General features: G+C 39.3%; 1 protein-coding gene across 1 annotated transcript in view; it reads left to right on the top strand.

Moving 5' to 3' along the window:
• Otc (ornithine transcarbamylase) overlaps positions 1 to 15622 on the top strand; it is a 57156-nt gene that overhangs the window by 13419 nt on the left and 28115 nt on the right. Inside the window, exon 4 of the mRNA XM_048336335.1 lies at positions 7884 to 7971. Within this exon, the coding sequence (XP_048192292.1) occupies positions 7884 to 7971 (88 nt within the window). The remainder of the gene's footprint in view (positions 1 to 7883; positions 7972 to 15622) is intronic.

The following is a 15622-nucleotide window of genomic DNA, read 5'->3' as shown; positions in this document are numbered from 1 at the left end:
CCGGCACCTAGACTGTAGTTTCTTCTCTCTCCCTCTCCTTGTTTCCCTTATAGACCACAGTATTGGAGGTCAGGTGATAAAACAGGAGGAAAAATGGACTCATGTGTTCTTCCAAATCTATTGTTTTGTCTAGATTCCTAGACAACTGAAACTCAAATTTTTTCATTTTTCTCAAGCTATTATCTCTGAAATGAGTTTCAAAAAGTCTATTTTGAAACTGATAAGCCACAAATTGCCTTTCTTCTTTCCCTCTATCTTTCTGCTCTGTCAGATCTCCCTTGAATCAATAATGTAACTGCCCCAAAGGACAAATCGGACAAAGCTGTGAAGGAAGTACCACAAACAAAAACATATTGGATGATTATTCAAATTATCTTGCCTTCCTAGCCTCAGAATTTTCTAGGGATTAAAAGCAAACAAGTACGATACTGCAGGTAATTACTGCTATTTCCCTGTAATGATCAATAGTGAGATTCATCATATAGATAACAAAAATGAAGTTCAGGAGATTAAACAAATTACTAATTTCACTCAAATGAATCAAAGGGCACTGAGATTCAGATCTCAAGTCTGCTATTCTTATTAATGCATTCCCTTTGTCCCATGAAAGAAGGAAGCAGGAGCACAAAATAAAGTGTTACCTAATCATAAAAGTCTTAGGAAGAAGACAAATAAGCACATTTGCTCTTTAAAGATGGCTCCTATAATTGATCATTTTTGTTATCTGATTGATAGAAAAACAAGAAAGGAAGGAAGGAAGAATGAAAAAAATGTTTTTGGGATTTTAATTTTTTTTTGCTTTTTTTCTTTATTGTCAAAGTGAAGTACAGAGGCATTACAGTTTCATGTAAGGCAGTGAGTACATTTCTTATCCAACTTGTTACCTCCTCCCTCATTTATCCCAAGAAGAAATTCTTAACTTCTACTCCTTTGCAACACTAACCTTACATGATCTGGGCTGAATATATATATATATATATACTTAAAAAAATTACTGTCAGTACTTAAGGCCACTAAAAAGAATTATTAAACCCACATCTCTCTTTTTTGGTTTTTTTTTGTGGTGTGTGTGTGTGTGTGTGTGTGTGTGTGTGTGTGTGTGTGTGTGTGCGTGCCAGTCCTGAGGCTTGGACTCAGGGCCTGAGCACTGTCCTTGACTTCTTCTTGCTCAAGGCTAGCACTCTACCACTTGAGCCACAGTGCCACTTTTGGCTTTTCTGTGTATGTGGTGCTGAGGAATCCAACCCAGGGCTTCATGCATGCTAGGCTAGCACTCTACCACTAAGCCACATTCCTAGCCCCCATTTTTAAGTACTTAAAATAAGTTTTTCTTACTTGGTATTTCTAACAGTTTTCTCTATTCAAATGTGATGTTTGATATAGAAATATATTTGAAAATTCATCAGTTTCACCATGTAAAAAAATTAAGTATTTATAAAGGAATGACAATTTAACAAATTTTTGGATGCAGATCCTGTGCCCAATGCTCTACATTAATTATGTGCATTTTCTCCCTTAACACTCATGACCACTAAGAAAAACAGGTTGAACTGAATTCAGGGAATGGCACACAACCACAGATCTAGTATATAGCAGACTCAGGATTAGAATCTATTATTAAGTGTATTTTTAATATCTAGTTTAATTCAAAGCATGAAATGTTCATGTTTTATTCAAGTGAAATTGCTTCTACTCATGGTATTAAGCATTTTGTTAAATGACGATTTTTCTCTAAATAAATGTTCTAAAACCTGCACAAAATTGCAGATCATAACAGATTCATGAGGAAAGGAATGTTTGGCTCTTAAAATCTTAGGGTTCACAGAGTATTTGCTATTATCTTCTATAAGTACTTGCAGGTCTAATTGCCTATGGCATGCTACCAAACTCAGTAGTAGCAGAGTTAGAGTGAGAAGCTGCCTTCAATGCTTACAGATATAGTCCACCCTCATCATGGCAGAACATTTCTTTGTATGTATGTGAATCTTAATAGTTGTTCTTTAGTATAATTTCACCAGAGGTATAATCTTCCTTGTTGTTTAGAATTAAAATAGATAGTAATTAACTGTCTATTTTTGCCCCAGAATAGTACCAACCCCTGAGATAAGAGTGATCTTCACTGGAAACTCCTTCAATATTCCATCCAGAGATTGAGATTCAGAGATCAAGCACTATTTGTAGTTGTCAAAGGAAATAATGCAATTCTCCACCCATATACATTGTTATGTAACATGTTTATTTAGATTTTGGGTAGTTACTGGCAATGGAACTTGAGGCCTCTCATTTGCCTAGCACTTGAGCTACACTCCATTCTTTTTGTTTTGTTTGGGTTTGTTTTTGAGATAGAGTCCTAACTTTTACTTGAGCTGATCTTCTACTGTGATTCTTCTTTCTCTACCTCCTGAGTAGCTGTAATTACAGGAGTAGACACCATGGCCAGCTATAACACTTTAATATAAAGTGTAACACAGATACAGAAAAGAGTACAAATCACTAAATGTATATTACCTTAATTAATTCTCACAGTAACTATTGCATTTCTAATTAATACCCATGTAGAGAAACAGATTGCTTGCAGCACCTAGAAGACTTCCTCTCCAACCTTGTTTTTCCTTCCAGTTGTTATTTCCCTCATTCAAGGGTAACCATTATCTGGGCTTCTAACACAACAAGATTGCTTTCCAAACTTCATATAAATAGAATCATTCAGCACGTGCTCTTTTGTGGCTAGCTTCTTCTGCTCAGCATTATATTTGTGAGAAGTATCTATATCACGGTGTATAGTTGTAAATCATCTATTCCTCATCCATTCTTTGTATACGTGTTCCTTGAAAACCAAGCAATTCTTCTGTGTGTCTATAAGTGATTATATTCTTTTATTGCAAGTTAATTGAGTTGATAGACAGATACATTTATTACTTTCAGTAAATGCAGTCGCTGATAGGATATTACACAGGGCATTCCAAGAGAGGGCACTTTTCATTATTTAACATGGGTATTTCATTTCCAAGGTGAAATAACAGTGGGTACATTAGCAGGTGTTTCAAATTCATTATCTTTACAAAAATGCCAATATAAAAATTGTGATTATATTTCACAACTATGAAAGCCAAACACAGGGAGGTTAATGACTGTCTTAGTTCTACCAGGAAGAGCCCTCAGATGCCTCACATTTAAAGTGAATGAATTCTCTTGGTACTCTTTCAAAGCCAGAAGAGATCTATGAGGAAAAGGAAAAGCAAAGTATTTGCTTTTATTGTCCCAAACAGAAATGGAGAAATTAACATAAATAGATCTATCAACCAAAAGTATTTGTGCTATCGTCTGGGAATGTGGCTTAGTAGCAGAATGCTTGCTTAGCATGCATGAAGCCCTGGGTTTGATTCCTCATTATCACCATGGTGCTGTGGCTCAAGTGGTAGAATGCTAGCCTTGAGCTCAGAGACAGTGCCTACACCCTGAGTTCAAGCCCCAGGACTGGCAAAAAAAAAAAAAAGCAGATTTCTCTTGATGAAGGATGGAGAGTGGAGACCTATCATTCTGTCTTCTCTTTAGCCATGTCAGCTCTTGGTGGTTTTACAGAACCTCCAAACCCAGGCTTGTTACCCAGGCTTGGGGCTTGAACTCAGGGTCTGTCCGTGAGTTTTTTCACTCAAGGCTTGTGCTCTACCACTTGAGCCACAGTTTGCTTCTGGCTTTTTTGGTGTTTAGTCGATGATAAGAGTCTCAGGGATGCACTTCAAAGTGTGATCCTCAGATCTCAGCCTCCTGAATAGCTAGGATTACAGGCGTGAACCATTGGTGCCCAACTTTTGAACTGGGGTGTGATGTTTCGTTTTGAGCAGCAATCAAAAATAGCAATTTCTTCTCAGAAGCAATATCCTCCATTTTCTTATATTTGTGAGTTGCTGAAGTCTCTGACTCCTATATGTAAATGTTTTCTTTTTCTTTCTTTTTTTTTTTTTTTTGCCAGTCCTGGGGCTTGGACTCAGGGCCTGAGCACTGTCTCTGGCTTCTTTTTGCTCAAGGCTAGCACTCTGCCACTTGAGCCACAGCGCCACTTCTGGCCATTTTCTGTATATGTGGTGCTGGGGAATCGAACCCAGGGCCTCATGTATACGAGGCAAGCACTCTTGCCACTAGGCCATATCCCTAGCCCTGTAAATGTTTTCTGTAACTCTTCCTACCCCCACTTTGTAAGTCCAAGTTCAATGTGAATCTATAGCATATGGAGGGAATGAATGCGTTAGGCAATCTAGCAGATGAGGAAAACAAGGAGTCAAGAGACCTCAACAGATCAGAACAGGCTTTAATTAGCACTGCGGAGGGACTCCAAATACCACTAAGTAGAGTTCAGAGATACAAGGAGTGAGGAGCAGGGGGTTTTAGGGTTTAAATACAGGTCGAGTATGAGAGTTTGCGATTTATAATGTCCTTGCGGTTGTAGCAAAATGTCCTGTTTCAGGTTTGTGATGTCTTTGCAATTGAGGCAGTGAGTCCTGTACCTTCACATAAGGCTGGATGTAAGGTCACAGATAGGGATTCTGATAAGATTCCCTGGAGGAGTTTGCCAGGGTGGCTCCCCAGGGGAGGGTGGTCTGTGGGCCTTAGGAGCAACATGGAGTTATGAAAACAAAGCAGATTCCCCTCAGTGAGGCTAACAGACAAATCCTGAGCTACTATAGTAGAAAGACTTTTCTTCCAAGTACCAATAGTATTTGGATCAGACCTTCGTGGAAGTCTTGAATTCTGTTTGTGATCTTTCTCCATACTCCCACTCTTCAATGATACTTATCCTTGTACTAGGCACATGGGAGCGAAACAATAAGTTCAACTATATTGGCATATATTAATTATACATTGAAGGATTTTATTATAACACCTTTATACATGCTTAGAATGTAATTTGAGCTGGACGCTGATGGCTCACGCCTATAATCCTAACTACTCAGGAGGCTGAGATCTGAGGATCACAGTTCAGAGCCAGCTGGGGCAGAAAAGTATGTGAGACTGTTACCTCCAATAAACCACTCAAAAAACTGGAGGTGGCGCTGTGGGTCAAGTGGTAGAATGCTAGCCTTGAGCAAAAGAAGCTCAGGGATAGCACCTAGGCCTAGAGTTCAATCTCCATGAATGAAAAAAAAATTATATATAATTTGATCACATTCACTTGCCCACTTTTGTTACTTATGCCTTTTCCCTATCTCCTTTTCACTTCCACCCTTGTAGTATTACCCCCTTGGTTTTCAGGGAATATATGACATTTGTGTTTGTAGGACTGTCTTCTTTCACTTGACTTGATTTCTAGTTCTTTTCGTTTTCCAGAAAATGACATAATTCATTCATCTTTTGTTTTGGTGCTGATATTGGGGGTTTGATTTCAGGGCCTTGTGTTTGCTATGCAGATGATCTAGCACTTGCAACACCCACCCTTTTAGCCCTTTTAGCATCAGGCATTTTAGGTATTTCTAGTTTATACCTAGGCTGGCCTGGACCAAGTTCCTCCTGTTTGCACTTTCCTGCATAGCTGGGATTACAGGAATATATCACCAGAACTTGTGATGGATTCTTGGAAAATTTTTACCCAGTTGCCCTTGAACCATGATCTTCCCAGTCTCTTCTAAGTAGCTAGGATTACAAGGTCACATCAAAATACCCTGCATTCTTCTTAATGGCTGAGTAAAACTCCATTGTATATACATAACACGTTTCCTTTATCTATTCATATTGCCAGAGACATTACTGAAGTGATAGAGCACTTGCTTAGTAGGCAAGAGAGACAATTTTGATCCTCTTGTTTTTCTTTTTCTTTTCTTTTTTCCTTTTTTCTTTGTTTGCATGACTTGAACTTGGCCTGTGCACTGTCCCTGAGCTCTTTTGCCCAAGGCTAGCACTCTACCACTTTGAGTTCCACTTTCATTTTTCCGGTGGTCACTGGAGATTAGAGTCTCACTGGACTTTCCTGATCAGGCTGGCTTTAAACTTTGATCCTCAGATCTTAGCCTCCTGAGTAGCTACGATTACAGGCGTGAGTCACGAGCACCCACTTTATAAAATTTTTCTGATATCTACTGTGCCATTACTCATAATGAGGGATTCAGTGGAAGAATGTAATGTGACAGCACATGATTTAGCTTTGTGAATAGTCATTGCAAGTTGTAGGACTTAATGGCCTAAGTCTAGAAAGCTTTTGATGTGGGTCAATTTAGGGGGCCCTTTTAAGTATAAAACAAGTAAAATATAATACATTGTTTAAACACAGTAATATAAATGAGGACTCCTGTGGCTTTTAATTTTTTATTTTTCATTTTGAACTTTTTCAAATAAATAAGAAAAGTAGAAAGATCATAAGAAATATGTCAATTTCTCTTATATTAGCCTAAGAATTGTTAATAAATTACCTCCTTTAATTGTCTTTTTGTTGCTGAAGTATTTAAAGTGAATTAAAACTATGACATTTACAGCTTAAAAATGATCATTTTCCAATATAGTTGTAATATTGCTTTCACATTTAACCAAAGCTAATATCATTTAATGCCAATTCATATTGAAATTACCTTATTCAAATGGTTTAAGGCATCACTGAAGAATTTGATGAGACCACCAGTCAAATTCCCACTTGTGGGTCTAAAATTCCTCACTACCCAATTCACCATCCAATTAATGAGTTCCTTCTTTACAGAGGAAATCCCTTAAACAGATGGGATTAGCTAATTGTGACAGTTACATATTTCCCCAAAGATAAATTAAGCACATTACAATATGGAGGGAAAAGTAATCTTTGCAAAATACCTCACACATGTCTCTATCTTGTAATTATGCTTATTTGCCTTTAATTACATGCTGGAGAAAGTCTGCCCATTGCATCTGTGCCATATGAGATAGTATAGTTCTGTCTGTAGGTCACAGTCTCCCACAATTTTTCACTAGCACATATCACACAGGACTCTTTCTGCGTGGCCAGAGTTTAACTCTGGCTCAGAGCAGTGAGGGTGAGGCAAGAAGCATGCTCCTCTAGTTGGGTTGGTCCAGAACTCTAACAAGAATAATTTTAAAGCATTAAGAGTAATATGCTAGTGCAACTTAGCTCTGTGCTTGTTGGAAGATCAAGAAAACAGTTGAAAATAATAAAGTAATCCTTTATCCTTAGTGACTCAAAGCTACCATCTGTGGTTATTTTATTTTCAAGCTTTTAAAAGTTAAGGTGCAATTAAAATGTAGTAAAATGGACAGATCTTAAGTTTCTAGTACTATCAGTGTTGATTAGCACATACCTATGGAACCCAGAAACATGCTGAAGATATAAAATCTCTACATCAGAAAATTCCCTGTTGCGCTTTGCTAGTCAATCTCCCTCTCCAGAAGCAATCACTATTTTAATTTCTGACACTCAATGTTAGTTTAGCCTAGACTAGAACTTCATATAAATGGAATTATATACTATTTACTCTTTTGGCTCTAGCTTCTTTTGCTCAGCATAATGTTTGTGGTAGTTCATTCCTTTTATTATTGATTTCTATTCCTTTGTAATCCATAATATCTCACAGAAGTACAAATTATTTTTTGTGCTCCTGAATGGACATTTTTCTTTATCTTAGAGTCAAAATTAGGCTCCAAAAAGGAGGAATGCTTCATTATTGTCAGGTTCTGAACAAAGGGGTGGAGGGATGGGCATGTATCTGAAGTAGAGTTAAGTCCTCCTGAACAAAATTTTGTCCATGTACCTTCTTCATTTTACTTTGTCTGGATATTTCCCATCAGAGAGGTTTTTGAGCTTTAAGGACTGTAACTTTCATTTGACATGGTGCCAATTCCTCACACTTTTGTTTTACAATTTAGTTCCTTTTTTCTCCCCTAAATGTTTTCTTTTTATTTTATTGTAGGCTTTGCTCTGCTGGGAGGACACCCTTGCTTTCTTACCACTCAAGACATTCATTTGGGTGTGAATGAAAGTCTCATGGACACAGCCCGGTTTGTAAATCTTTTCTTCTATTCAGAGCATATTTCAAAATCTGGTGGTTTCAGAAAGAAAACATATGGCTTCTTAAATAATGGCTTTCCAGCAGGGGCTGGGAATGTGCCTTACCAGTAGAGTGCTTGCCTAGCATACACGAAGTCCTGAGTTTGATTCCTCAGCACCACATAAACAGAAAAGGCCAGAAGTGGCACTGTGGCTCAAGAGGTAGAGTGCTAGCCTTGAGCAAAAAGAAGCCAGGGACAGTGCTCAGACCCGGAGTTCAAGCCTTAGGAATGGCAAAAAAATAATAATCGCTTTCCCTTTCATACTCCTTTTCTCTTCCTTGTCCCTCTTTCTCTATTTACCTGATGTTTGAGTTGGTTCCCCCCATCCTCTGGCCAATTTATGTGGGTTTTTCTTAACAATGTTCTGAAGAGACTTAAAAATTCTAACATCTAAATTTTAATAAAACTCAGATATTATCAAGGAAATGGAAGTACAGGGAAATTGATATTAAATGACTCATAACTAGTCAGTATCACAATAGGTAATATTATAAATAGCTAACATTTATTGGCCATTTATTATGTGGTATTTTTCTAACTCATCTGTTTTTGTGCTGGTCCTGGGGCTTGAACCCAGGGCCTGAGCACTGTGCCTGAGCATCTTTTGCTCAAGTTTAGTGCTCTACCAACTTGAGCCACAGCTCCACTTCTGGCTCTTTTTTGGTAGTTTAGTGAAGATAGAGTCTTCTCAAAGACTTTCCTGCCTGGGCTGGCTTTGAACAGCAGTCCTCAGGCACAGTCTCCTGAGTAGCTACAATTAAGGTGTGAGCCACAAGTTTCTATCTCTGCTAATTCATTTAATCCTTATAATAACCAAACAAACTGATTTGAGAAGGTAAAACAACCAAATTAGGTACATGGTAGCTGTTATAACAAAATCTCAAATGTTAATATCTTAACCTAGTATGAATATTCCTGATTGGTAAGAGAGGACAGATTATTAAGAGGCATGGTCATTCAGGAGCTATAGCTGAGAATGGCTCTGCCATCCAGCAAAGAAGTAGGACAGGAGAATAGGACAAAGTGTACTTGCTTCAAAGCCTCCTTAGCAGGAAAGTGGTACATTCATTTCTATTGGCAAATCCAAGTAGCTCACCCCCACCTTGATGAAAGGAGAGGTGGCAAATGACTCTTAGCTGTATATTAAAGAGGAAGGCTGAAATTGGCCTCTGATTCCCCATGCAATGTTCTTTATAATCACTGTAGCATTGTAGATGATATATCCCGGGTGTATGTCTTAGTTAAATGTTTTTTGCCTTCTTTTTCTGTCAGTCATGGGGCTTGAACTCAAGGCCTGAGTGCTGTCCCTGAGGTTTTTTGATCAAAGCTAGCACTGTACCACTTTGAGCCACAACTGTACCTTCAGTTTTCTGGTGGTTAGTTGGAAATAAGCATCTCAGGGACTTTCCTGAATGCAGTTGGCTTTGAACCATGATCCTTAGATCTCAGCCTCTCCTGAGTAGCTAAGATTACCAGCATGACCCACCACCACCTGGCCAAATGTTTTGCCCTTTGAGGCCAAGTTCAAAACCCCAGTACATTAAAAAATATTTGTCCTTCATAGAGATGAATAATTATTTTTTCCTATTAAGGCAGCTACCCTACTGTATGTGTGTGTGTGTGTGTGTGTGTGTGTGTGTGTGTGTGTACATAAAATAATTTATCTTATTTGACTTGCTGAATTTCAAACAACTCATTTTCAAACCTTTTCGTTTTGTTATTTCAGATGAGATAATAACAATATTAAAGTGTGGTTATCTTTTGGATGCTAGGACAAAAATAATAAATGGACATGAATGAGTTTTTTCAAATGATAGTAGGTTTTGAACTCAGGGCTTCCCCTTTATTTGCCTGACACTCAACATTTAAGTCATACTTTGAGCCCCCTGTTTTATACTGGTTAATTTTTGGATAGAATCTCCCTGCCTGGGTGCTTTTCCTGAGCTATAATCTAGTTATTTCAGCTTCCCATTGTTGCTATGACCACACAGGCCCATGGCACTGTGTTTCTTTGTGGTGATAGAATCTCTAGTTTTCTGTCCAAACTGGCCTGGAACCATCATCCTCCCAGTCTCAGCCTCCCACCTAGCTTAAGATGATAGGCCCTTGCCACTGCACCAAACTATGGGCTGACAAGGGGTCATACAACTGTTTCTTCTAGAGACATCTTCAAACCACAATCCTCCAATCTCAGCCTCCCATGTAAATTGGATGACAGATGTTAACCACTGGTGGCTGGCATTAAATGAATTTTTCTTCTAAATACGCTATCCATGACCAGGGTTATATTTGTCTAACAACTCTGTTTCCAAAAAACAGAAGCATGATTACTTACCAAAAAAAACCCATAAAAACAATAAAACCCAGCTATTTAAGAAGCCAGGAGCTGATGGCTCACACCTGTAATCCTAGCTACTCTGAAGGCTGAGATCTGAAGATTGCTGTTTGAAGCCAGCCCAGGCAGGAAATTCCACAAGACTCCAATTAATCACAGAAAAAGCCAGACGTGGCACTGTAGCTCAAATGGGAGAGTGGTAGCCTTGAGCAAAAGGAGCTCAGGGACAGCACCCAGGCCGAGTTCAGGTCCCAGGATTCGGAGGTGGGGGGTGGGGCCGAGGGGGACCTATTTAAAAGCAGGTGAAGGACTAAAGCCAGAGGCACATTAAGGTGAAAAATTTCAGTAAGCATTTTCTATAAACACCATCTGAGCCATGGTTGAAAAAATGTTGGAGTTGAAGAGATAAATGAATATCCAAGTAGCAGTACAGATTGGCAGCCAGGTGGGCACACAGAGATCACTGGAGTGGATAGATTCCAATAGAATGAGACAATAGCAACAGTCAAACATGAGATGAAAACTGCGCAGTGAGTATAAACATGCTCTTTTCTATGCCTGCTCTATACACAATTCCCACTGCAAGTCCTTAATAAGAGTAGCTCTACATAGATCCTGAAAAAAACAATCCGTTCACATGTACCAACATGATTTTGATCTTTGGAGCTGATATAATTATTTTGATAGCTATTGGACTAGATAGACACATTAAATGGAACTGTATATCATTTCACTATGCCTAAAATATCTGAATGAAAATAGTAATTATCTTTTTTTTTTTGCCAGTCCTGTGGCTTGGACTCAGGGCCTGAGCACTGCCCCTGGCTTCTTTTTGCTCAAGGCTAGCACTCTGCCACTTGAGCCACAGCACTACATCTGGCCTTTTCTGTTTATGTGGTGCTGAGGAATCAAACCCGGGCTTTGTGCATGCAAGACAAGCACTCTACCACTAAGCCATAGTCTCAGCCCATAGTTATCTTTTTTTTTTTTTTTTTTTTTTTTGGCCAGTCCTGGGCCTTGGACTCAGGGCCTGAGCACTGTCCCTGGCTTCTTCCCACTCAAGGCTAGCACTCTGCCACCTGAGCCACAGCACCCCTTCTGGCCGTTTTCCATATATGTGGTGCTGGGGAATCGAACCCAGAGCTTCATGTGTAGGAGGCAAGCACTCTTGCCACTAGGCCATATTCCCAGACCCCATAGTTATCTTTTTAAAATGTTTACTATGGACCTCTGGTGTTCTTCTTTCTAAATGTTTGTAAAAACCTTGCAAAGTTGATATTACTGTCCAAGTTTTGCGGGTTGTTTTTTCTTTTGCTGGTCCTGGGTCTTGAACTCAGGGCCTAGGCTTTGTCCCTGAGCCTCTGTGTGTTCAAGGCTAGTGCTCTATCACTTGAGCCACAGGGCCACTTCTGCCTTTTTCTGTTCGTGTGGTGCTGAGGAATAGAACCCAATGCTCCAGGCATGCTTGGCAAGCATTCTACCACCCAACCACATTCCCAGCCTTTTCCCAGTTTTAGAGATGAGGAAATGATATTTCAGAGAAGAAATGGAGTTTACAAATTAAAACAGAATTTAAATCATGCTGTTTTGTTTAAGGCCATGAGGCTTTGATTACTCACTGATGCTGCTTCTACTCAGCCCATAAGAGAGAGTGAAATAAATCACAGAAAGTATTAGGTTGTATATTCAGAGGTTCTCAAGATCATCTTGAGGCTTGATGATTCAGTAGTAGGCTTCCCACACAGTCATACTCATGGTTATGACTCATTGCAGCAAAAAGATACCAAGTACAATCAGCAGAAAAAAAGGCACAGGAGCTGGAGCCAGGCACCAGTTGCTCACGCCCATAATCCTAGCTATTTAGGAAGCTGAGATCTGAGGATTGAGGTTCAAAGCCTGCCCAGGCAGGAAAGTTTATGAGACTCTTATCTCTTATCTCAACCTGGTAGTGCACTAGTTTTGAACACAAGGAGGCTCAGGGACAGTGCCCAGGGCCAGAGTTCAAGCCCCACAACAGGTAAAAAATAAAAAGACACATGTGATAAACTTCAGGTAAAACTAGGTGTGGTCATCTCAAAATCTTCTCCTGGTGAAGTCACACATGATACACTTTATTCCCTTAGTAATAATGATTTGTAAGCACACGTGTGAAATGCTGCCAACAGAGGAAGCTCCTTAGAAACTCAACATCCAGAGTTTTTACTGGAGACTGTTTACATTGGTACTCTCCAAAACAGTTAGTTTGCAAATTAGGTTATGGACTTGTTGGTACCACACTCTGAAATTATGTTTCAAATTCTTTGTGGCAATCTATACATTAACAAGTATGCTAGGTGTCACTGACATGCAATTGGTATGTACCCAAATTCTAGACCCCCAAAGAAAAACAAGCATTCATCTATAAGCCATATTGTTTGTCAAAAACATTTACGGGCAAGAGTGTGGCTTAGCGGTAGAGTGCTTGCTTAACATTCATGAAGCCCTAGATTCAATTCTTCAGCAACACGTGAACAGAAAAAGGCAGGAATGGTGCTGTGGCTCAAGAGGTAGAGTGCTAGCCTTGAGCAAAAAGAAGCCAGGGACAGTGCTCAGGCCCTGAGTCCCAAGCCCCAGGACTGGCAACACATACACACACACACACACACACACACACACACACACAACATTTTCCATTTTAGGCATTGGGAACCATCAGTGTGTGTGTGTGAGTGTAGGTGTGTGTAGGTGTGTGTAGGTCGTGGGGCTAGAAGAGGCACTGTCCCTGAGCTCTTCAGCTCAAGGCTAGTGCTCTACCACTTGAGCCACAGAGCCACTTCTGGTTTTCTGGTGGTTAGTTGGAGGTAAGAGTGTCATGGACTTTCCTGCCCAGGATGGCTTTGAATCGTGATTCTCAGATCTCAGCCTCCTGAGTAGCTAGGATTACAGACATGAGCTACCAGGGCCTGGCAGGCTCTTTGTCTTCTTTAGAATAAATAGTTCTAATTTGTAACTCCAAATGCATGTTAATGCATTGGATGAAAAGTGGTAGTCCTTAAACAGAGGTTTGTCACAAAAGTCAACTCTGTGCATACAGATTTAGAGTAATTTGGATCAGGGTAGAGATGGAAAAATATATAGTTATTCCAGGGATTCAAAAACTTAGCTTGGGAATTATGTTGGGAAGTTGTTAAAACATTAATTCTGAACCCCACCCTCAGAGAAAGAAATTGAGTTTCAGATAGTTTTTTGGAATGTACATTTTAATAATTATATTAGATGTTGGACACGAGAATGACTAGCTATGTTGTACTTGAAGAGACCCGGATTTGGGAGGTAGTGTAAGAAACCTGAATCCAGGCTACTGAAGTCATGGTAGATAACAAACAGCTAATAAGAGGTGGCTTCATGATAACTGATTGTGAAGAGGGAATAGATAATGAAGGTAAATGATTCCAGGTTTATTATTCTGAAAGTGTTTGCGTGCATGCATGCATGCGTGTGTGTGTGTGTGTGTGTGTGTGTGTGTGTGTGTATAGAAGCAACAAAGTAAAAGGAATTTTTGTGCTTTTGGGAGAAAGAATAGATTAGGAAGAATATTGCACTGAAGGTTAGCCCTCTGAGTGTGCATATGTACAAGCCCTTGGAGAGAAGGACTGGACTGTGGGTGACATTTATAGCTGGACAAATGTGTCTAAGCTTAGTACTAAAAATATGAGTTTCAGTTTCATCATGGGAGGATTGCAGAAGTCTGTAGCTTGAGGGCAAAGGCAATTAGAGTAAAGAGAATAAAGATAATATAATATTAGGAGAATCTGGGGTAGGGAGTTGAGGGTGTCAGAAAGGGGGTAGAGTAGCTACTGTAGAAATCTGACTTTCTTCTGTGTACCCCACTGCTACTTAATCTGCCAAAATATCTGACAAATGAGATATGGCGAGACTCAGAAATTCAATAAACCTTAATTGAAGAAGACAAGAGAAATCCACTGCCTTTCACAGAAGCAATTGAATGGGAGAAGTAAAGAAGTGAATCTTAATGACATCTACCTTGCAATATACAGAGAACAAATCTTAGCAATTGCCTCCTTTGCTTTTTGTAGAAGTTGAACTTTTTTTTAAGATGCAAAGGGATCATGTGAGGTTTAAATGACAGTGCTTGCCCTTTCAAATCAAGAAGGTAGTGCATACCTGACACTGATTGATGGCATTGATTCTCCAGCCTACCTGTCTGGATGCTTTGGGGTCCTGGTAGATTAAAAAAATGCCTGCATGTAGGTGAAAGTATTCAGTGAATGCAGCAATAAAAAGGGGGGAGAAGAGAAAAACCAAGCCTGTTACAGTCTCTTGGAAACTGTTAGATGGAATTTCCAAAATGTCACTTATTTTTTCAAATTATTTAATAATTTATTTAAAACAGTTGGTGAATACCTCATTTTCCTTCCAGACATGTTTTCAGCAGTGAAAATAAAATGCTGAGCAAGTTAAATAAGATCCTTGTTCAAATGGGGGGCATTCTAGAGTGAGGAGAATTTCATCAAACAAAGCAAATAGAGGGGCAGCTTGAAAGAAGTGTGAGGATGAAGCTAATGCAGGGTGTTCTGACTGTGGAGTGGACGCTACCTTAGCTTGGGTGGTCAAGGAAGGACTGTCTGAGGAGGTGAAAGTTTAGTTGAGAACTCAGTGAAATGACAGAGCCACACATTCAATGGTTTGATGGTTCCCATCTGAACATCAAAAAATCATGGTTCAAAGTCGGTATGGGCAGAAAAGTCAGAGACTACATTTCCAAAATCACCAGCAAAAGAGGCTGAAGGTGTGGCTTAAGATGTAGAGCACTCTCCGTAAGCAAGACATCTGAGCAACCTTGAGGCCCTGATTTCAAGCTCTGATATCTCTCTGTCTCTCTGTCCCTGTCTCTCTTTCTTATCTATCTATTATCCATCCATCTATCTACCCATCTATCATGTATATCCATCCTTTCTTTAGAGTGCCTTTTCACCAGGCTTACCTGGCTTCCTTCTTATTTTTTTAAAATTTTGTCAAAGTGATGTACAGAGAGGTTACAGTTTCATACGTTAGGCCTTGGGTACATTTCTTGTACTGTTTGTTACCTCCTCCCTCATTCCTGGCTTGCTTCTTAAAAGCTTTCTAGGTCTTATAGTAAATATTCTTACCACAATTAAAAAATCTTATATTAACTACTTCATAATAAGTATGTTAAAGAAGATTTCACAATTAAGGAGATAAAAATAGACTAGTTCTTTTCTCCTTGAATCATAATAATAAATG

Source organism: Perognathus longimembris, chromosome 28 (genome assembly GCF_023159225.1).
Source record: "Perognathus longimembris pacificus isolate PPM17 chromosome 28, ASM2315922v1, whole genome shotgun sequence".
Classification (NCBI taxonomy): Eukaryota; Metazoa; Chordata; class Mammalia; order Rodentia; family Heteromyidae; genus Perognathus; species Perognathus longimembris.
Note: the sequence above shows the minus strand (reverse complement) of the source record. Positions and strands in the feature narration are given on the sequence as shown.